Source organism: Drosophila nasuta, chromosome 3 (assembly GCF_023558535.2).
Source record: "Drosophila nasuta strain 15112-1781.00 chromosome 3, ASM2355853v1, whole genome shotgun sequence".
Lineage (NCBI taxonomy): Eukaryota > Metazoa > Arthropoda > Insecta > Diptera > Drosophilidae > Drosophila > Drosophila nasuta.
The window spans coordinates 38,366,639-38,389,708 of record NC_083457.1 but is presented as its reverse complement, the minus strand read 5'-3'; the positions used below and the strand labels follow the sequence as shown (position 1 = coordinate 38,389,708).

Below are 23,070 nucleotides of genomic sequence, written 5' to 3'. Positions count from 1 at the left end.
ATCAGTTTGTTCATATTTTCTTCCAGACTTGTCAATGATATAAGAGTTGTTCGAAACTTTTGTCTTCTTTTTGGCGAATGTTCATGTTTCATCTATAGCTATTACAGCATACAGCATATAATATAGTTAAATAATTGTATAAAAGTCAATTCAAAACCACACCAAAGATAAATAAGTACATATATGTAAATATAAATATATATGTGTATATTAGCGTGGAATTCGTGTAGGAATATATACGATATATAGTTAGTTATATAGATATAGATAGTTTCTTAAAGTTATATACATTTAGCCGCTATCATAAATATGTATGGTGTGTAAGGAATACTTCGAGTAAATAATTTCGTAACGTTTCTCAAAATATATATTTGGTTAGACAAAATCGGTTTTACAATATAAGTATATATAAAATAATTAATATGGGCTGTACTAAGTTATTGAAGATCGGGGCGAAAATAAGCGCTTCGAACTGGTCGGTTGGAATATTTTGTAGTTTTGTTTGTTCTCTGTTGCCTTAATCGATAAGTACTTAAAACACTTGGAGCGAGATCGCAAACTAAGCTAAGCTTTAGAGTTAGTCTCATTACTAAATATTTTTTCGTTTTTTTTTTGTTTTTTGTTTTTCTTTTTTTGTTATATAGAAAACCCATTCACACTTTGTGTTAAATTCTGTTTGGAATTACGATTACATAGAATATTTTGGTTTGCCGAATAAAAAATCGCTTCGTTACTTTAGTTAAACGGGCCGGGAACAGAGGGCTCGTCGTCATATGTTGGCTTGCCAAGAAATGGTATGCTGAAATCCACCATATTCGGATAAACCAAATACTTGTTGACCGCCTCACACAGTTTGCTCTCAATCACATTGGTGACAATCGACCAGTCCACAGATTTATCGCCCACCTGGGGCTTTGTCGATATCCAAAGACGTGGAGGGCCACGGAAACTTAACCACACACGATCAGACGGTGGCGGTGGCAGGTTTAGGGTGGCACGTGCAACCATACCCTTAAGATCAACACGCAGAGTGATGTTGGCATTCATGTTCTCCATGGCACGTTGCACGTACGGCAGTTCGGTGGCATATTGAAACAGATTGGAAGTGGCAATACGATCGACAATCTTGAAAATGCGTCGAGCATTGCCCGGTGAATTTTGGAAGAACCTAAAAAGCATGAATTTAATTAAATTAGCAATCCATATTCGGAATATCTTTCTGTTATTTACTCAGTTTGCCCGACTGGCTCAGTGGAAACGCCGGCTACTGGACTTTCGGAATCCGATGAGGATCCACCCGAGCTCTCAGCGTCGCTGTCGTAGATGGCATTATTACTTCCCTCCTGTGACAGCTCATCGGGCATGCTACGCGTATCTGGCGGTGGTTCTGCTCCTTGTGGTGCAGTGTCCACAAACACAGGCGATGATTTGGGCTTGCTGCGCACACGCAACAGATTCAGCTTGGTGGTCACTGTAATGTGGGCGAGACCCTCGTAGGTAACATCTGCATCGAGCCAGACGCCGCGCTCATCCAGCATGGGTTGCGACATGCGATGGAACAGCATGGGCGACTCGCCCAAGTAGATGTTGGTGATGACAACCTCCTCCATAAAGCTGGGCAGCTAAAAAGAGAGTAAACTTTCAGTATAAACATATACAATAATCATTTCAAATATACCTTAATCGAGTTGAGTTTCTTCTGCATAAATTCCTGGATCTTCAGATGCAACGCAGTGTCGTGCAACCAGCTAAAAAGACAGCGACCCAACACCACATTGGCCCAGACAACGCTGCCAGAGGGACCAAGGAAAAGCGACTGATCAATGCCCTTCCACAGCTCATCCTCCTGGCGTTTGGCACGGCGAGCCTAGACAAGCAAATGTAACGTTAGATTAGTAACTTGATCAACTGATATCATATCAAAATTAACAATACAAATGGAAATCAAAAGTTAACATACTTTTCTACGATGACGACCTGAGTGCTTTTGATCATATTGTGGCTTGCGGCAAACGGGGATTTGGTTTTGCTTACAAGCTTGCTAAGGGTACAAAATAATAATGAATAAATGATGGAACTCATAACGAAATTAAATTAAAATAATGATGCACGATGTTTGGTTGCTTCAGCTACCTGATAAACGGCCATAAATTTGACATAATCCTGTGGATTTCTGGCCACATCAGCATTCATAATGAGACCTTCAAAACCATCTTTGGCCGGATCTGGCGTTTCATCGTCCTCGAGTATATCATCGCACTGCGTATCCGGCGTATTAGAGCCCACTTCATCATTGTTGTTGGAAGCCAACGAGGTCATGCTCTTCTCATCGCTCTTTTCCGTGCGAGTCTAACAAGGAATTAAACATTAATACACAGTTTGATATAGGCTTAGTTTAGTTACTTTGCTGGGCTGTCCCATTAACAAGTTGACAGCCTGTTGGGCAGCGGCTGCCTGCAGATCGGTGTCCTCGACAAAGCGTATCATTGGCACATGCAAATCCTGTTCATGCACAATGCCCTTGCTGGCGGTGATAAAGCGACGATACCAATCCTCTTTCTCGCGATCACAGCGTGCGAAGAGCAGCAGACGCACCTCATCGCCACAGGGCATGGTGAGATCTTGCAGTCCCAGATCCGGATTGACAGTATTGCGCAGCTGACGTAGCTAGAAGTTGAGAAACTAATTGGTAAACTGTTCTTTTTAAATGAAATTTGCACAGCTCACATCTGCCTGCAGCACTGTGGCAGCAAAATCAATAGGTTTCTCCAGCTCATCGGTGCCTGGTGGCGTTATATTAATCCCAACTAGATTTGATTTCGTATCCTTTGCCTGCACATCCAATTGACTGTGCACATTATCCTGTGGCGTCGAGAAATCAGTGCACAAATTCTTGATGATCAGCTGTATGGGATACTTGCGATTGAAGAAACTGAAAAGATTAATTAGAATTAGTTGAGAATGGATTATCAACCGAGACTCACCGCTTCTTGGCTAAGCCCACGGGCAGCAACTCGATGCGACAGTCGCGCAAGTCGTAGGAACGATGATCCGTAAACAACACTTTATTACGATCGATGGGCGCCTCGTTCCACATACGTCGCTTAGGAATACGCGCATTTGTACCCGACATCTTCAACACCGAACCATCAAGACGCACATAAACGGCACGCGTCATATTAATTGAAAAGTTGGCCGGATCATAGGTGCTAATCTCATTCAACCAGCCCGAATAGGTCTTTACGGTCTTGTGCTCCTCCACAACGGGAATCTCACAGAAGGGCATCGTAAAGTAGTTGGGTATCTGGAAGGGCATGCGCTCCGGATGCGTCTTCAGCACATAGTTCTCGAATAAATACTGCACATACGAGCTGGACCAATTGACGGCCATGACAACCAGCACAGTTGATAGCACGCCACGCAGGAAATCCGGCAGAGGCATCACAAGCAACAAAACCACGCTGCTCACTAGGAACATCGGCGGTGCTACCGAACTAACGCGCCAGTTGATGGAAGCGCTGCTCAAGCTTGCCCACAGTTCTGACCGCGTGCCACTGAAAACGCTTCTGTTGGAAGCAGTGCGTTGCGGAGGAACTGAAGGTAGATCCGTGTCGGAATCCTCACGCTCCAAATTCAAATCTAGCGCTATGCGCACTCTCGATGGCACCTCGTGCTCTTTGCTGCCAGCAGCTGGTGCAGACTCTGGAGTCTCCGTGCTACTCGTGGGTATCATGTCCTCGAGCACCTCAACGCCCGACTCTATTTCGACATCCTTGCGTGCCATGATAATGCCACGCTTTACCTTGCCACTGGCAATGGGAATCTCCGTAGTGGAGCTTGGCTGCTGCTTCGCCTGTGCCTCAGCGGCCTGAGCTTGCGCTTGAGTGCTCGTCGATGGCTCGGCGCTGGGCTCGGCATTGTGGCGACGACGCAGGAAGTTGCTGCGCAGCGCCGTGGGAGCGCAGGGACTGGTGCTGAGTTCCTTTTTGTTCATCACGCTGGCCTGTTGCTTGGCCTTCACCTTGGACTTGATGTGCGCCAAACCGGAACGCAAGCGCGAACGTTTGCTGCCGATGGCAGCTGTGGCCGCAATGTCGCCGCTGCCCAAACTGCTGCTGTCGTGCTGCAGCAGCTCAATGTCCGGATCCGAGTCCGAGTTGTTGTGCTCCTCGCCCAGCGGTGTGTTGATGGTGACGCACTCGGTGTCCGAATCGCCGTCGTTGCTCCAACCGACAGCAGTGAGGGCCACGGGTTCGGCAACTATGACCGGAATGCTGTGCGTTGAATGCTGCTGCTGTGTGTGATGCTGCTTCGAGGATTTAATGTCCTCAATCGTCTGCGACACCTTGCCCTTGATCAGCTTCCAGGTGCCAACGCTGGCGTTTGGATTCGTGTCGCCACTGGCAGCTGTCACGCTGCTTGACAGCGCCGTTATCAAGTTGGGGCCACTCGTCGTCGGCGATATTCGCTCAATGCTCCCCGATCTGGAATAAGAATTTTGACGAAAACTTGTCAGATATTTCAAAAACGTTGAACTTAAAAATATACAATAACAATTACATTTACACCACAGCGTTTCAGAATACCTAGAGTGGAAAGAACTCTTGCCAGTTAAGAAATACTTCCACATTTCAACAGCGTGCAACTCTGTCCCTGCCTATTCAATTTTTTGTCGTAATGTTCATCAAAGTTTTTAGTGTGGTTGCCACAAAAGTAATTTAGAAATTGATCAGAAAACAATTGAAATTTTACTCAGTGAATAATTGAAACATTTTACGTTTAAGTTGTGAGCGAAAAAGGTGGAGACTAAAGTTAAAAAAAAAATTAATCACCAAATAATCTGAATCATTTCTATTCTCATTCTAAGATTGACCGCAATCAGTAAAGGGTTCAATAAAAAAATCATGTGATGATTTCATATATATTTCAATGTTAGCAGATGTAAAATGTTAATTGTCAAAAAATGAGAATTTCTAAAAATTTCCCATTTCGTTTTGCAAAAAGAAACTGCCGTAATCAAAAGATATTTTGTTAATTTATTCCAGAAAAGTTATTTTTATTTATTTGAATGAAGATATATGTTTTGTTTTCCACTTTTTGTCCTATAACCTGCATTTTGCGTTTTCCTCTGTGTATTTTTGTGTTGGTGTGTGTTTTGTGTCTTTTATTTTGTTTTTCGTATTGTTTTCGCCTTAGAAAAGGTATTGGAATATATTTCTTGTGTATATAATCGTATATGTATATTTCATTCGTTACGGTTTTACATATTTCCATTAATTTGCTTTTATTTTGTTTTGTTTTCTTTTCGTTTTTGTTTATTGGTTTCTTTATTTTGAAATATTGCATTGTAGTTACTGCTGATATTTTAGTTTCGATTTTCGATTTACGTTTTTCGATCTTCGTCATTTTGAGAGAGGGGGAGAGTTCTTTACTTGGATAGCCGTCTAGTTTTAGGTATGAATCGTATGTATATATGCATTTTGGTTTTTATCATTGTTATCATTTTATCATCCATATGGGGTTTTTCTATTAAGATTACTTTTGGTATTATGAAAAATACCATTTCCTATTTTGAATATATTTCGTTATTTTTTTCTGCTTTGAACATTTAACTCTGTGTATCTGTAATCTGGTATCTCGAATCATCGCGAATCGAACTTGAAGAACGCATTTCAAAAACGTCTGGAGGAAAAACATGATTGGAAATCGAAAGTACATTTTTGTTTTGTTGGATTTAGAAAACTACAAATATTTTTTTGGTTTTTTTGTTTTCTTGTTTTTTTTTTCCTTTTTTTGTCAACTTTAATTTTGTAAAAATTAAAAAATTACGTTTATTGAAAATGACTATAAAATATGGAATATTTTGCTAATTTTTCATACGCTTTATATGTATACGTATAATGCTATTGTTTCATATATATATAAGATATATATATCATTATTTTTTGGTTTACTATATAGTTTTTGTCATATATGCCAACTTTGCTTTAGGTTTTACTATTTATGTTCATATATTTATACTTTTTTGGTTTGTCTTGTTTTAAATTGTATAATGCTAAAAAATTATATGCTCTTGCTTGATTTTTGTTTTTTTCTTTTATGTTTTTTGTTCTGAATATTTAGCTAAAAGGAATTCATTAGTAAGGGCGCTCAATTTTTAGTTACATTTCAAAGGACTAAGATGCGTGAGAATTGTTTTCCACACGCAAAATTAAAAAATGGAAGAGCGAGTGGTCGACACTCGCTTTACAGGCTACTTTTTCTCAATCAGATTCAGATTCGATTTATATTATAAAATTCTTGAATAAGTTTTTAAAAGGTACCAAATGTTATAACCTTGTATTGTTATGTTTTTGTTTCTTTATTTCCATTTTCTTTAACCATTCGAAGCTAGTTCCAATTAGCGTAAAATTTAAGGTTCATTCAAGGGTTTTTGTTCAGTTTAAAAAATTTTCTATTTAAAACATTGCGTTTGCTCTTCTCCTTTTACCTTTCATTACTTGTTCTTTTGTTTCACTAACTACAAAGAAAACACTGTACAAAAATTGTGCTATGAAAATACTCAAAAAATAATCAATAATTTTGTTCATAATAATAAATCATAATAGCTAATACTTTTAATTGTCTATTCATTTCTAATGCCAATTTCATGGTTATTAATTACTATTTATATGTATTTTGTTTATATGTTTTTGCATTTGTTTTTTTGCTTTATAGAAATGTGAAGAAAACAAAATGCGGCTCAGGAATGCAGAAGTGCACTAAGCAGGATTGCAATTTTCCACTTTGAATTTATTAATTATTGGTAATTATTATTAGGTTTTAATTTGTCATTTATTAGCAATTACTTGAAGCAAATTCTCTCCAGTTTTTGTCTTCAAAAATACATACATAATATTATTACGTTTTATAAATTTCATCAATTGTACTACGTGTAAATTTTATATATTTTCTTTTAATTTTTTTTTTGGTTTGTTCATATTTGGTATCAAAAACACATATTGACCAATTTGTAGTAAACATATTAAATATTTAATAATAAGTTCGAGTTCCAATACTTTTTTTGCAGAGTCTTTTGTATCGTTTAAGTATTTAGTTATATATAATGTTTTATGTTCTATTAATTATTTTATATTCAGTATTTCGAGAATATATTTAATATATTTACAATAAAGTTTCGAAACGAACAAAATAATAAAACACAATATACTGATGTTCATTTATTAATAGCAAAAGGTTTTTCATTTCAGTTTTCTTTTTTTCTCGTTTTTTTTTTTTTTTTTTGTTTGGTTTTTGTATAAATTGCATATATCAAATATTTTCATATATTAATTGTATTTATATATGTTGTATATAAATATATATAGAAAAAACAAGGTATAAAAGTGTATCAACGCAATTGGTTAAAGCTACAGGAAACTACAGACTACAAAACATATAAAAATATATTTAAGAATTCGGCGTACAAAAAATATAACACTAGCTAGCGACGTCCACGCATAAACTATAACAAATAAACACTCACATCATACATACAGAGAAGTTACTCCAAATGATTGCAACACTCAAATAATGCACTCAGGTGTATACAATATGAAAACGTCTTCGTCTTCGACTTCGTCTTTATCGTCAAATCAATATAACAAAACTATAAGCTGTTCTTAATAATGTACACAGATGTTTAACAAAATTTACAAACTAAAAACAATACAATTAGCGTAGTCTTCGAAGGGGCGTTACTTTCTCTAATATGATTTGATTTCGTAAACGCAAATGTCTTTGACTAATTCTTCTTTCATTCTTTACCTTCGTCACTCTTTCTTTCTTTCTTTTTTTTTTTTTTGTTTGGAATACTTAAATAACAAACAAGTGATGCTTAGTTTAATTATAGCACGCTACACAAGATTCCAGTGTTTTTGCAAAAACATTGAGCGTTTGCTTAAATTGTTTAAGAGTTCTTATTATTTTTTTCTTTTTTTGGTATATGTAAAATATTTCCGTTTAATAGTTTTGTCATACAACTTTTAGCATATTTAAATATTCATATTTTTTTGGTTGGTTTTTGCAATTTTTGTAGGTTTTTTTTTTGTTTTGTTAACAGTTAAAGTATAAAGTATATGTTTATATAAAAGTATAAAAATCTATAAAATATTGAATTTCACTACATTTAAAAAACATCGTCATCGTCTTCGTCATCGTTACCAAACGCTTTTCCTTTACATATTTAAATGTCTTTTTAAAGACTAGCATTTAATTACTTTTCTCAATGTGTTTAGCACAATATTAGCAACGCGCCTGTATGCATTTCATTAAAATATTTGCATAAAACATTTACACTACAAGGAGCAGGCTGCAAAATGTTTTGTTTTTCTTTTTTTTTTTTTTTTGGTTGGAAAGATTCCATAATGTTTAATGTTTTAATACAATTAATTAATTTGCTAACAATTAATTTAAAAACAAACGAACGAACGCTTCAAGTCATCTAATTTGTTGTTTATGCAGTTTCAAAAATATATATATATATATATATGTATATATAGAATTACATATGCCACACACACACATATATCCAGTATATATGTCGTTTCAATTATTAATTTATAATATAAAAATTCTAGAAAATTGCTATTAATGTTGTTTGTTTTCTTTCCTTTTCTTTCTTTTTGTATTTCCTTTTCTTTTATGAAAGTGCCACGCGATCGACATTGAATTTGAATTTCATTTAAGAGTTAATTCATTTTTTTTTTTCCATTTGTAAACAAAGCGCGAGCAAAAATTTGCTAATAGATTTGACTATCGTATATAATTTACATTTAAAAGTCGAAAGTGACTTGTACTTATCTTCTTGTAATTTAATGAATTTATTTCTTGTAGTACTTTTCATTGTTTCTTTCTTTTTTGTTTCTCATTAGTATATAGAAAAAATATCGTATTTTGTTTTTGCTCAAGTGCCATTAAACATGCATTTTTGATGTAGCAAAATTTTCGTATATAAATTGGAAATTAAAAATAATAACTATTATTCATTTGCTAATTTTTCATTATATAAAGTCTACATATTTAAAATTGTTTTTTTCTTGTTTGCTATGTTGAGAATCGTATTATATAAGATATTAGATATTATTATATACTGTTGTCAACTGCGAAAGTTTCAGTTGGTTAACTAAAAAAATCAACAGAAAATATTGCAGATATATTTTCTTTTGTTTTGAACCCTCGAAATTGGAAAAGTTTTTAACTCGGGGTCTCTTTGATATTTTTGTTTTCATTAAGCTAACTTGGTTACGCGTTTGCAAATTCTTTTAATGTTATTTATGTATATCTTGTATCTTCGTATTTGTATAACGCAATTAACATATACCTTTAGTTATGCCTTTATATATATAATATATATATATATTATAATATTTATAAATACATGTATTGAATTGTTTACGAATTAGTATTGCACAAAAGTATGTATTCAGATTTTTAGTTTTATATATATAGATATATATAAGATTTGTGGTTCCTAAAAAAACAGTTTATACAAAAATTGCTATATAAAAAGTTGTCTAATATAAGTGTAAGTTAAGTATTTATAGATTTGTTTTTTCTTCTTTTTATGCATACAAAACGGTTTTTATCATTGTGTTTTCTTTGCTTGCTGTTTGCCGTTTGCTGTTTGCAACACGCCCATCTTACAACAAAATATTTTAAATAAATATATTTATATAGAAAAGAATAAAAAATAAGGCAAACAATGTGACACAAATAAAAAAAATATAAACATAATACTGAACACAAGCAATTTGACATCCTTTTGTTATTAATAACAATTAGTTTATTTGACATTTTTTTAATAGTTCTTTAATTCAAATGCTGTTTATTTAACAATTAACAAAAAAAACACTGTCGGGTGTATTTTCTTTGTGTAGGTTTTGCGTGCTTGGTTGTTGGTTTTTGTGACTAGGCTCAAACTAAAAATGAGCTTTAAATAAAATGTCCATCGCGTTTATATTCTATTTTCTAGTTTATCAAGAGAGTGTGTAAAAGATTCGATGAACGAATAAATTATGTTTGCGTTTCATTGACCGATTTTTGATTCTAGTTCATTGCGTTAATTTTTTGTTTTTTTTTTGTGTCCTTAGCCGAGTTTCGATTCTAATTTCATTGCATTCATTGTAATGTATCCTATAGCCGAGTAATTTTATTGCATCCTTTGAGTGTGTATGTGTGTGTCTAGGATATTACGTCGCATGTCAGAATCGTAGTGTATTCATGTAGTCTGTGTGTTGTTGTACCCCCGTACAATTCAAAATTATTGTGTCTTTTTGTCTACTCGTACGTTTCTGACATGTAACGTAATATCGGAGAAGTAAATCAACTATATATTTCCGGGAAAGCAACACCACATTATTTAATTTCCTGAGCTTTAGCTTAAGCTGCGAAAATTACTTAATCACCTTGTGTAATTCAAGAAATATGATGTGTAATGTTTTAGTTAAAGGGTCACTCGGATTTGAAATGGCACTTGTTATGATATTGACATGGATGATGGCAAAAGATTGAAAATGCAACTTCATACTATTTCTTTAAAATGGTATTTAAATTATACTGAAATAAAATGTGTAATCGAATTGTATTGAAAATCATTTTCAATATCAGCTAATTTAGTGTAAGAGTCTCAATATAGAAGGGTGATTATTAATTTATATTGAACGAGTTTTTCAATACTGAAAGGTGTATTCCAATTCTTTGTGTGGCGCTGAGTTTAAAACATTGTATTGAACATATTTGTATGGAATCATACAATAGGTTAATATTGATCTCTAATTTAAACGCAATTGTATTTTGAAAATATTCAAGGATATTTTTCAATATAGAAGGGTGTGAAAGATTTATTTTGTATGGCGCTGAGTGAAAATTTATATATTGAAAGGTTACTTCAATATAGAAACGCGTAGGTTATTTTTGATATCTAATCTAAACGCAATTCTATTGAAAATATTTTTGATATTGTGTGATTATTTTCAATATTTAATTGTTTAGGTTAGGCGCTGAGTTAATAAATTATATTGAAAATCTTTAAGTGGTGAAATTATTTTGTGTAGAAATATTATGTGAACATATTTCATCTCTAATGTACAATGTTAAATCGATATTGCTTTTTGTATCCAGTTGTAAATTTCTGTGTGGTTTCTAAGTTCTATATTGTATATGCATTTTGTTTCGGTACCGATTTTTAAAGGTAGGAACTTGCGATTGCGATTTGGTTTTAAATTATTCGCTTCTCTGTCTCTGCCACACTCTTTATCTCTTTTTATATACACTGTTTTATTTCAGCTCATTTGTAATTTTCGACTAGTCAAAATGATATAGATGGTATCGTAATAACTAGTCTCGATCTAATCTAAAGATGCCTTGCGAGGATTGTTGGCTGACTAAAGGGAGGATAAATATCCCTAATAATAACATTTTTGTTATTGTTTCTTTTTTTTTGGTGGTCTTAAGTGAGATAGATGGCATATCTTGATACTATAAAAAAAAAAATAAAGTACAAAAAAATACTGTGCAAAAGATTCCGCGTAAACAAAAGGTTTGTTAAATAAATTACTTAATAAAAAAAAAACGTCTAAAAACTATGTTGCAGTTTCTTATAGGCGAGTGTTGGTTACAACAAAACTGCTTTCTCTCTCTCATTTTAGCTAGACTCTTTTTAGCTGCTATTGCACCTGGTTTTTTACAGCCTCTCGCCAAGTCGAGGTGTGTTGTCTATGACAGTGTCTTTTACTTGTTGTTGGTTACTAGTTTCTCTGCTTCGCTTGTTGGTTGTTGTAGTGAGTGTATCCGTGCGTCTGTGTGCTTGTCTTATAGATTAACTTTACAACTTTCGCCTGCTGATGTCTTTACACCATACTCTCGTTACTCGTTACATCTTACTCGTTACTCGTACTTCTTCTACTTCTGATTCTGATTCTAAATCTGATTCTGTTCATGGCATCGCTCCTGCCCCGTTCCAGTTTCCGTTCTTGCTGTGTTGGTGGTAATGATTCTCGGCACTGCCAGCGCTGCGTCCAACAACCGATGTCGTTGCTCCCTCTGTTGCCGTCTCTCGTCGTGCAGCGCGGCCTACCAGCGCCGCCGTTAACACCAGCGAAAGGGCACCGCACGCGGCCGATCGGCGCCCTCCTTGACCAGCGGCTTGTGATACTCCCGCCCGGGTCGCGAATGAATCACCGCCCAACAGTGCTCACAGTAATACTGCAGACAGGTGACATTGGCGCAAAAGAATGGCGCAAACTTGCCACCGCAACGCTGTCCCTCGCACTCGTCGCACATCTGATCGTCGAGCACATATGGTTTCACCTCCACACGCTTATCGATGTCGCCATGCTGCAGCTGCACAAAGCGTGCCGAGATCGCGGCGATGTAGCTCTGTTGATTCGAGAAGGCCACACGACCAGCTCCTTTGGGATATTTCAGCTCGGGATCCGTGTCGATGCCGGCATAACAAACGCCGCCATACAAGCGATCCATGATCATGGCCAACTCAAAGGCTTTCAGGGGACGCGGCACACCGCCAACAAACACTGTTTTACGGGGATCCAGCGACATGGTCGCATCGAGGACATAGTCCGCATCGGCCAGACGCCAGGGGCGTATTTGCACCGCCTTGTCCTTGATGGTGGGCGAGGAGACGCACAGATAGAGCTTATCCTCATCGGTGATGCACGAATCAATCAATTGCTGCACACTGCTCTCGTCCTGGAACAGCAGAAACGCATAACCCTTGGGCGGAAAATACGATTTGGACTCCGCCTTGTGTGGCCAGTCGACAACCAGCGGTCCGAAACGTCGAAACGATGTGGTAATCTCATCCTCATCGATATCCGGTGGCAGTCCACCCACAAACACCTTGCGGGAGAACCGCGCGGTCCCATCGCCAGCATTACCTCCATTCCCTCCCTGAATCGGAGAGTGCGGCGAATGGGGCGAGAGACGCGAGGGTGAACCCATCTTCAGGGCGTTCAGATAGACTGTGGGATCATTGCTCGCCGCAATGGCCATGGCATCCGCTTCGCTGAGGTGCTTATTGCCAACGCCAACTGCACCACCTCCTCCACCTAATCCTCGCATGCCGCCGCGATCGTTCAGGAGTCCCATGTTGTTGTCGCCACCGGCGCCGCCTCCCAGCGACATGCCACGCATGTAATCGCTCAGAGAATTGTCCAGGCCACCGCCTCCATGATGCAACTGTCCGTTGGTGGCCATCATGTTGCCATAGCTGTTGCCCAAATACGGCGCATCGCCTCCGCCTGTGGCACCCGCTGTGCCCATGCCAGCGCCATTCCCAATCGACAGCGTTGGTATATTCATGTGTCCCGGACCTGGTCCGGCACCGCCTCCCATTCCTCCATCCATGTGAGAACCGGGGCAACCGTAGAGCGCCGTTGGGGAGCTGCCCTTGATGGGGAAGGATATGCTGCGTCTGTATTTGGGCGACACGCCCGGCATGGACATCTGTGGTATGGGCGAGATGCCGCCACTGCTGCAGCCCGCTTGTGAGCCATTGTAAGGTGATCCACCACCTCCTCCTCCGCCTCCACCGCCGCCTCCGGGTGAGGATGGACTGTGTCCGCCATCACGTTGCTGCTGCTGTTGTTGCTGCTGCTGATGATGATGATGCAGCGCACTCAGATTGGGTGAGAGCTGCTGCTGTTGCAGCTGCGGTGGCAGCTTGTTGAGATTGAGATTGGGCGGCATACCGCTGCAGCTGCAGGGAAGGTAACGAGAACAGATGAAGATGCTTTTTTCATTGGCAATTTGATTTACGTGTGTTTGTAATTTAAACTATTAGAAATGTTTCTTTTTTTTTGTTTTGTTTTTGGTTTCATTATAAAAAGGAGCAATTTGTTTAAAGAATTTGCTTCAAATTGAGGGATGGAATATATTATAATTATTATTATTGTAAAATAGAGAGATGCAAAAATTAGTCGAAAGTCGGGGAGATTCGCATTGCCGCCCAGCGTTAATTAAATAATTGAAAAGAACTCACGAAAGAAAATCAGAATGCAAAATCGTAATCGAAATCAGGAATTTGAATAAATTTAACTATATATATTGTATGTAGTTTTATATGTATTACTTTTGTTACACTGGGCGTGTGGTTGTCTTTTTAAGCAAGTTTATTGCCGAACCCTAAATTGAAGCAAATGCTATAAAATTGTTCTCAATAAATTGCTCCTAATTTTTATATATTTTTATTATTTGATGTTTTTCTTTATATTGACGATTTTTGTTGCTGCCGTTTTTCAATTGTTGTTGTTGTTGTTGCTGTTGTAGTTGTTGGTTGTGGTGGTGGATTTTTGTTTTTTTTTTGGTGTAGGAGGATACAGTGTTGTTGTTGTTGCTGCTGTGGTGAATTTATGGTGTGGTGGGTGGTGGTTGGTTGGTTGGTGGTGCTAGTGGTGGTATTTTTTTTTGTTTATTCTTATTTTCCAATCAGAATATATGAACGTACAGTTAAAGATGCGCTGGCTGTTGGCTGTTAAAAATTGGGCGCAGTTTGAGCAGCACTAGTTGCGGTTAGTTTCAAAATGCACTGAACAAACTGTTGGCAAAACAAAATTCCAAACACTTGACACTGCACGGTATTTTGGTTATTTACTGCGATAACGATAACAACGATTAACGATACACATACGTATGTAGAGTATACAACAAATTGCTTATGCCTTATCTTTTAATCGTTATTTGATTTTTTGTGTGTTTTGTTTGTTAATATAGTCGCTTCTATTTAAGACTGTGCTGCAAAGATAGCAACGGCCCAGAATAACGAAAGTTTCACCGAACCAACAAAACAAAAAATATTGGCCAAAATAAATAACAAAAAAGTTTGTTACATATATTTAGAGAGTGAGATAGAGAGAGTTAAAACACGCACAGTGGGCGGCAATGGGTTAAATAAGTGGAATGGTTAATGGACATCGGAAACTAGTTCAAATTTGTATCATTTGTATTGTTTTGTTTTCTTTTCGTTACGTTTCGTGTTTCGTTTTGTTGGTGTTGTTGCTTCTCTGCTTCTACTATTAATGCGAAGCTCTCTCGCATGGCCATGCTAATTGATTGACTAAGCACAGTGGCTGCCAAACTGTAAGGCCAGCCCCAGACATGAAATTGCATGGAAAAATTTTTGTAATTTAAAATGTTGACGTTGCCATGGGGCAAGGTAATGGGTAGGTGGATGGTTGATTCTGTGTGTGTGTGTTTGTATTGTGTTCTGTTGGGATTGAGAGCTCTGGGCTCTTAATGAGGATGGTGGATGCAAATGCAGATGATGATGTTGCCGCTGCTGCTGCTGATGCTGTTGATGTTGTCTGCGGCAGATGATGAAATGTATTATAACATATAGAAACGTGTACAAGTGTAAATAGATAAAAACCATAAAAAACCGACAACGACGTCGAGCAACGTTCTGCTCACTTAGCTCTTAGCTGGGAGGGGGGAGATGACAGGGAGGGAAGCAAGCGTGTCTGCGCCTGATAAGCGCAGTCACCAGGTGTCGCTACAACCAATCGCAGTGATGGTTGGTGGTGTAGTGTTGTGAAATGCAATTATAGCAAATGCAATTAGCAAAAAAGTTTAAAAGTTAATTGAAAATTGTAGCGGAAATAAAGCAGTCGGAGATGGAGCTGCGAAAAATATATGTATACCCGCCGCAGTTCAAAGATTTCAATCGGAAACTTTTGATTGACAGACAAATCGAAAAGCCGACAGCTGATGGGCCTAAAATGCACACACACACATACACATACACATCATGTAAATCAATAAAAGAAAAAAACGCAGGTAAGCACCTAGACATGCATTTCAGTATTTAAAATGTGAAATGGCAAATGGCAAAGCCTCCTCCTGTGTGTGCTTATGTATTTGTGTGTCTGGGTGTGTGTGTGTGTGAACCACGCCAGACGACGCGACGATCCCGGCCTTCCCACGCAAGCCGGCCAAGACCCAGACGGGGGCCCTGTACTTAGTTCTAGAAGTACTTACACACACACATACACACTTTGTGTATGTATTTTTTATGTCTATTGGTAGAGTTTTTGAATACAAGCGACACATAAACAAAGCACAGTGGCTGCTGTAGTGCACTTTACAAGAGTTGCTGCCCAAGCGGGGGGTGCGCAGCGAGCTTTAAGTTTAAGGCCGTCGTCGTTGTCGTTAGCCATAGTAGTCAAGGGTGGGAGGCAAATGCATTAAAAATGCACAAATAAAAAGAGTACAAAAAATCAAAGTCAAACTTTCGGTCAACGAACTTTTTGCAGCAAATGTGCAACAGGCAGCCGTCATCGTTATTTATTTTTGCACACAAGAAACCAGTGTTTATAATTTGCGATTAGCACGCACCAAAGCTCAAAAACTATGCTCGCCAGATGGCGTTTTGAGTCGGAATTAAAACAGTGTGTACACATACAATTATTACAGCATGTAATATGCATGTATGTAGGCAAGTGTTGTGTGGGTGTATGTGTGATCAATTTGGCATGGCGCGCGCCCAAAACAGCAACAACAACAACACCAACAAAAACAATGTCAACGAGAGTAAATTCCTTTCTTTTTTTCTTTATGTCGAGCTGTGTGTAATAATGGCAATTGTAGTTGTCAGGCTCACTCACCTTTTGCGATTGAAGAAACCTCCGCCGCCGCCTCCGCCTCCTCCACCGCTCTGTAGATAGCTGTTGCGCAGATTTACCTCGTCGTTCTGCGAGAGAGAGCGAGACACAAGTATAGTTAGCATTATGTATTTTGCAACAATGAGTAATTCTTCTGCCAAGTGGTTTTGCAATCAAATATCAAAAGCAGCACATCTGTTCACCAAATTTTTGTTGGCAGAATATTTGCGCGCATAAAAATAGACGCTTCAACTACAAATTAAATTGACACTAACGCGAGGCGAGGCACAAAAATAACACCACAGCAAGCAAGCGGGCCAAAAAACAGCTGACACTGTGTGCTGCTAGGAACACAACACACTTTGAAACAAAATGAAAACAAAAATAAATTCCGCTTAAAAGTGAAAACTACTAGTTACTGTATTGCGAACAAATGAAACACGCGTTGCAAATCAAATAAATCTGCCACTAATTGAAACAACTAAATGCTAATTGTCCACACTGTCCAATGTCCGAGGTCCCGACAAATGAATCTCAAATTATATACACAACTCAAAATTGCCTTGCCTCTAATTGCGATTAACGCCAGTTATGACATATCAAAATGAATCACAGTGCCCCAGCTGACTGCTTGCGGTACTTTTGATAAGTCAACGAAGAAACATGAAGCGGAAAAGAAAAGAAAATGCTATAGAGCAAGCCGACTGTTGAATACGCTTTCTGTGCGAGCACAATATAAAAAATATGTAAGAAATAATATTAAATAAATTAAAAAAAAAATATAATTACTGAAAATTAGGATTACATATGCGACATGCGATACGTATACGAATGCTATAAAATATATATACATCCTATAAATTATAAAAATAATCCTTGCATATATCTGTAACATTAATTTAAGGTAAATGGAAAACCTAATTCGAAAAATTTACTAAATTTGCTAAATAAACTATATAAATTAGTGCAAACCAGTAACCGGGTTAGTATTGACCTAAGAAAGAGTATACGACCAGAATGCTCAATTAAATAATGAACTCATAATGTGCTTTACCGCCACAGCTATCTTAAAAATGCAAAATGTATTTCACATTATACTGTAAACTTTTGAACTGCATTATGATAATATTAAGTTGTAATATTTCACATTATAATTTAAGCCTCAAGCTAAATTTTAAAGGACTATATTTTAATTACTGCAAAGTAAGGGTATTCGATCAGAACTATTTCCAAAACCACATCGCATAGCTAAGCTAAGCCAACTATCGATAGGCAACAAAGTGTATCGATTACTTACGCCAAAGAGTGATGCTGCCTGCTGCTGTTGTTGGTGTAGATGCTGCTGCTGCTGTTGTTGCGAAGGGCTGCTGGAAAGCGAGTGCGAATCGCAGGCATTGACCATCATGCCCAAAGCGTTGCCAACGCTGCCGTTGTTCTTCATGCCCAGCAAATTGGATGTGGGCGATGCATCGCCACCGCCACTTGGACTGTGACTATGGCTGTGACTGTGGTGCTGCTGTTGTTGTTGTTGTTGTTGCTGCTGCTGATGTTGTTGCTGCTGCTGCGAGTTGTGATGGAATTGCTGCAGTATGTCATCCAGCGACTCCTCGTTGGCATTGAAACGCACCGAGATGGGCGTGCTGCTGTTTAGGCCAGGCGGTGCTTTAAGTGCTGCTGCTGTCAGGCCGCCAGATGGCGGCACCGACGATGTGGGCGATGTGGCCAGGCTGCCGACAACGGATGTGGATGCCGATATCGATAGATTGCTATTGCTGCCACTTGCGCTGCTGTTGCCACTGCCTGCAAATGAAAACGAAATGATACGAAAGTATTTTTGTTATGCTCGGTATTTAGTTTCTCCACACATTCATTCATCATAACAATGCTAACCTTTTGGTAATTTTAGCGAGTCCATGGTGCCCGCACCTCGAGTCGTGTTGTATCTATGGGGGATTTATACGGCTGCACTTGAGCGACGACGACGACGACGTTGCCTTAGCCTATATTAAATGTGGGCCACACACACAGATACACACAACATATAGAGAGCGATAATTATACATGTATCCAAAACATCAATCAGACGCAACGTGAAGCGACAGCGACGACGGCACATGAAAGTAAAATGGAAAAGCAGAAAAGAAAGATATATTGTTAGAACTATATAGAGATATATGTTAGATATGTGGTGTATTGTTGAAAAGGCGACACGTCATCCGATTAGTTTATCATATTTCTATTCACACGTTTCTGTTTCTGTAATGTCAACGTCGTTGTCAAACGCTGCTCCGCACGTAATTGCGTTTAAAAATAAATACAAAAATAAAGCCACAACACGGCGCGAGCAGCAGCGGGAATAAGTAGCAACAAAAACAGAAACCGAAATAAACAATAATTATTTTTGCCTATTTATAAAAGCTTTTACTGTCACTGCAAGCGGACCGGGGAATTACCTGAATTACAGTGAAAGCTCAAGAGAACTCACATTCGATTATGTAAAATTTTGCAATAAGAGAAAGGAAAAAATAAATACAAATAATAATAATTTAACATAAAGCATTTTTAATATTTTTTCCTTTGGGGAATATAATTGAAAAATAGCAATTCCAGCTAAAAAGCAATTGCTGATAATCTAGGTTGGTTTAACTATTATTTTTATTTTTTCATATTTTTCTTCCAAATTAATTTTGTTTCTTTTTAATTTTATGATCACAATAATAATATGAGCTTATTATTATATTAAATTATTATTATAAAATGAATAGAATTTCAAAAGCAATTGTTTATAAGCTTTATTAGTTCACCGTATATACTGAGTATATACTGTATTAATATAATAAGTATTGTAATACTTTGCTACCAATAAAGCACACAACTACCAAATAGACTTTGTGCAGTTATCAACTCGACTCCGTGTCCAGCCCCCAACTAACTGATGACCCTCCACAACTCGCTAATTACATTTGAATGTGACGGACAAATGGACGGACGGAGAGGCGAAATAACGTTGCCGATTTTTGTTTTTATGTCCGTACAAATTTACTATCAGAGTACACGTTTTATCGCCATAAACAAGCGAATGGTTCGATAAATGTCTCCATTAAAGTGTGCCTTGCGTGTTGGGCAATCAATCTATTTTCGATACAGATAAAAACAAAAGTAGCGATGACTGTAAGTAATAAACAAAAGATAGATAAATGAAAATTGTTTTGAAAATATGGCGTAGTATTCTTCCCACTCTTTAGACCACTGTAAACCCCATTTAAATCCAATCAGAACATATGCTCTCGAATATTGCTCGCACTTCGTTTTGAAAATGGAATTGGAATTGAAACTGAAATTGGAACTGTCACCGGAAAGCGACCATTTTAAAAAGCCCGGAGAGAGAGAGGGAGAGAAGAGAGCGGCACTGGGCCGTTTAATTAGTTAAATGCAAATAGACAAACGACAAACAAAATTGTTATGCCAATGAAAATGTGCGACGAGGCATGAAGAGCTGACCGCAGATGATTCTTTCCCACACCGCCCCTCTACTCTAAAACGCCCCAGCAATGCCCGACTTGCAGCTACCCGGCCTCAAAGCGGTAATCAATTTTGTTAATTATCATACTCATATCACATAGTTCTGAAGTGTATTGCGTGAACATGCATAAAAGCATAATCAATACATAAATTTGTCCTACAAACAAAACTAGAGAGCGACCCCCCCAAAAAAATAAAAAAAGTTACTCGAATTACAGTAACGACGGCGACGTCGCAGTCGCTAGCGGCAGAGGTCGACGAGTAATAACAATGACAGTAACGCCCCCATCCAGCTATCCACGCACACTAATACACATGCAGTCAGTCAGGCACGCACACAATTGCAAAATAAACACAAGTGTAATGTACCGCCAAAAGCATAGACAGCTTGGCTCAGGCTCAGCATCCATGCAGGCAAGAACGAGAGACAAATAGAGAGGAGCAAGAGCACAAAAGTTGCGCGATATTTCTGGGAGAGCGAGCAATGCGCTGACAAAGCACGTTTCGCCTGTATTTGCATTTGTATGCGTGCGTTTGTGTGCATTTGTACGAGTGTGTACGAGTGTGTGCAAACAAATGTATCTTCATAAAAGTACTTTGAACAAATTAAAATTTGTTGTTGCTGCTGCTGCTCGAGAATTTCTATTATCACACGTCTGCGCTGCTGCTGCAATTAGATTTAGTAACTGGGCCAAATCAGCAGCAGAGGCAGCGTAGTGCTTTTCTCTGAGATTTTTAGGGGTTATTACGGTCTTTGCTTTGCTCAACTGTTTCGTTGTCGTTTCGCTAGTGCCCCAATTTCAATTGGTTACGCAGCAGCAGCAGCAGAAAAAGGCAACCCTGCATATTGGGGTTGCTGCCTGTCATCTACTCAAAATTAGGCCAAATGCTGCCCGCTGCCTGCGCACCACACACACACACATTTACGCACATTCCGTATTTAAATAAAACTAACATTTTGACAGGTGCAAACGATGCGATAGAAAAGCCGCAACAGCAGAAGAAAAAATAAAACGGCAACTGAAATTGTGTGTGTTAATAACACTAACCTTTTGTACTTAGAATTTGGCTTTGCCCTCTGTCGGTAGTTCGATGCAACGAAGGCACGAGCGCAAGTACGAAGACAGTTCACGAAGTCACGACGGCCGCAACGACGGCGACGACGACACTAAACTTTCAGGTGCAAGTTTTTCGTTTCGTTCGTTTCGTTTTGCGTTCGTATGCGTGCGTTACATTTCCGGGGGTGCAGGTCGGCCGTCTCACTCGCACTCTCACTACTCTCGCCACAATTCTGTGACGTATATTGGCACTGTTATTTTTTTTTGCTTTTTTCTTCTTCAGTTTCTGCAACACAGCAGCAGCAGCAACAAAAAATTCCTTCACTCAAGAGGAAGAGGCAGCGATATTTTTCTTTTTTTCTTGGTTTATGTAAATGACGTTGCGAGAGTTTTAAGCAGCTTTTGCACTTTTATCCATATTTTAACCAAATACAAAATAGATGAACTTCAAAGATTCTTATTTATTTTTTAAATTTCACACTTTTAAGCCAACAAATTTTTTAGACACACGAATTCTGCACGTTTTCTTTTTGTTACACATTAAATTTAGATTACACTCGAAACTTGGATTTAAAGAAAAGACATTAAATGTTTACACTATAATTTTCTGCTTAATTTTTCCCAATAAATATTTTTATCTTTTTTCGGATTGCGAGAGCAGCTCCGTCCGCTCACTAGCGCGACGATTGTGAGACTGAAAATTACAGGCGCTGCTGACTTTTCACACTAGCTTGTTTTGTCGTCGTCGTCGTCTCAGTCGTCGCTTACTTTTCCGACGCACGACGAAAAATCAATCATTTTCAGTTGTTTTGCTTTCGTACGGTGTTTCGTGCTTTTCTGTCAGAACAGAACGAAACAGAAACAACAACAGAGCAAAGACGACAGCTGCTCTGCCGAAAGTGTTGCCAATCATCATTACATGCAATTGGCAACGATACATCGATAAATTTGCACAATGTTAAACAAATGCCTAAGTACACATTAACGCTATTGCAAAGGCAAACATGGGCCGTTACATAAATACATAACAGATGCTCTCATATTTATGTAAATATCTGTTGCGATCTGGCAACGCCGTCAGCGGGTGTAACATGGGTAACAACAAAACAAAAAGAGAATGCAAAAAACAATCGAATTACATAAAACAGAACTACTTACAATAACAAAGCCTCAACGTCGCTCTTCCTTCGTCGTTCTTATTCTTGTTGTTGGTTTGCCCAATATCAGCTGCGTCTTATACACAACACACGAACGTACACTCACACGCGCGAATGTATTACTGCTGCCCGCAGCTTTCTTGTGCCTTTTGGCTTCCGTGTAATATGTATAAAATATATGTATACGAATGCGAACCCTTCTTCTGGTTTGGTTTCCCGATAGAAAAAAGTTGTGTAATGTATCGAATGATTTTCACTAGCTTATGTACATTTTTTTGTTTATTTTTTTGTGTCAAATTTTATACAAATTTTGCTACACAACTACGGCAGTTGTTCTAGCAAGCACTCGACCTGCAACCCAACTAACATAAATAATAACGTACATACATACAAAAAAGTCAATGCTGTAGTGGTAGTAAGCTTTTCACAGCTGTTTCCAGGGTGACCGTGCTAGTGAATAATCGAAAAAATATACCAAAATATTCTTAGTACTAGTAAGCTTTGCACAGCTGTTTTGTCGCCAACTTCGATAAATGTAGTTTATCTGAAACGATATTGTTAGGCGCGACTTACGACTTTTAAAATCGATTTTCAACTAAATAAACCCGTTGTTGATTTGTGTACAAATCGTGCTAATAGTCTGATTTAATATATGTACACGGCTTATCTATGAATCAA

The 23,070-nt window shown here is 38.0% G+C and overlaps 1 protein-coding gene across 5 annotated transcripts; it reads right to left on the bottom strand.

The window, feature by feature from the left end:
* Positions 1–541: 541 nt before the first annotated feature.
* Positions 542–22,755, bottom strand: LOC132790948 (translational regulator orb2-like). 5 transcript variants are annotated; one of them, XM_060799712.1, is made up of 12 exons: positions 22,394–22,755; positions 18,546–18,655; positions 17,953–18,455; positions 16,659–16,744; positions 2,985–4,484; positions 2,728–2,932; positions 2,404–2,667; positions 2,134–2,349; positions 1,961–2,041; positions 1,679–1,867; positions 1,231–1,622; positions 542–1,168 (listed from the first exon to the last, which is right to left on the bottom strand). In XM_060799712.1, the coding sequence occupies exons 2-12, from the start codon at positions 18,568–18,570 to the stop codon at positions 736–738; spliced, it is 3,894 nt and encodes a 1,297-aa protein (XP_060655695.1). In that variant the 5' UTR covers positions 18,571–18,655; positions 22,394–22,755; the 3' UTR covers positions 542–735. The 5 variants fall into 5 exon arrangements, with proteins under 5 accessions (XP_060655695.1, XP_060655694.1, XP_060655696.1 ...); XM_060799711.1 differs by lacking the exon at positions 22,394–22,755 and adding an exon at positions 21,227–21,952; XM_060799713.1 differs by lacking the exons at positions 1,961–2,041; positions 22,394–22,755 and adding an exon at positions 21,227–21,952.
* Positions 22,756–23,070: the final 315 nt, after the last annotated feature.

What these genes read in the sequence shown, in the direction of transcription:
- LOC132790948 (XM_060799712.1), bottom strand. Translation starts at nt 18,570, where the DNA reads ATGGACTCGCTAAAATTACCAAAAG. An exon ending in GGTTTCTTCAATCGCAAAAG is followed by an intron (nt 4,485 to 16,658) that starts GTGAGTGAGCCT and finishes TTCTTATTCCAG; the next exon opens with ATCGGGGAGCATTGAGCGAA. An exon ending in GTGGGCTTAGCCAAGAAGCG is followed by an intron (nt 2,933 to 2,984) that starts GTGAGTCTCGGT and finishes TAATCTTTTCAG; the next exon opens with TTTCTTCAATCGCAAGTATC.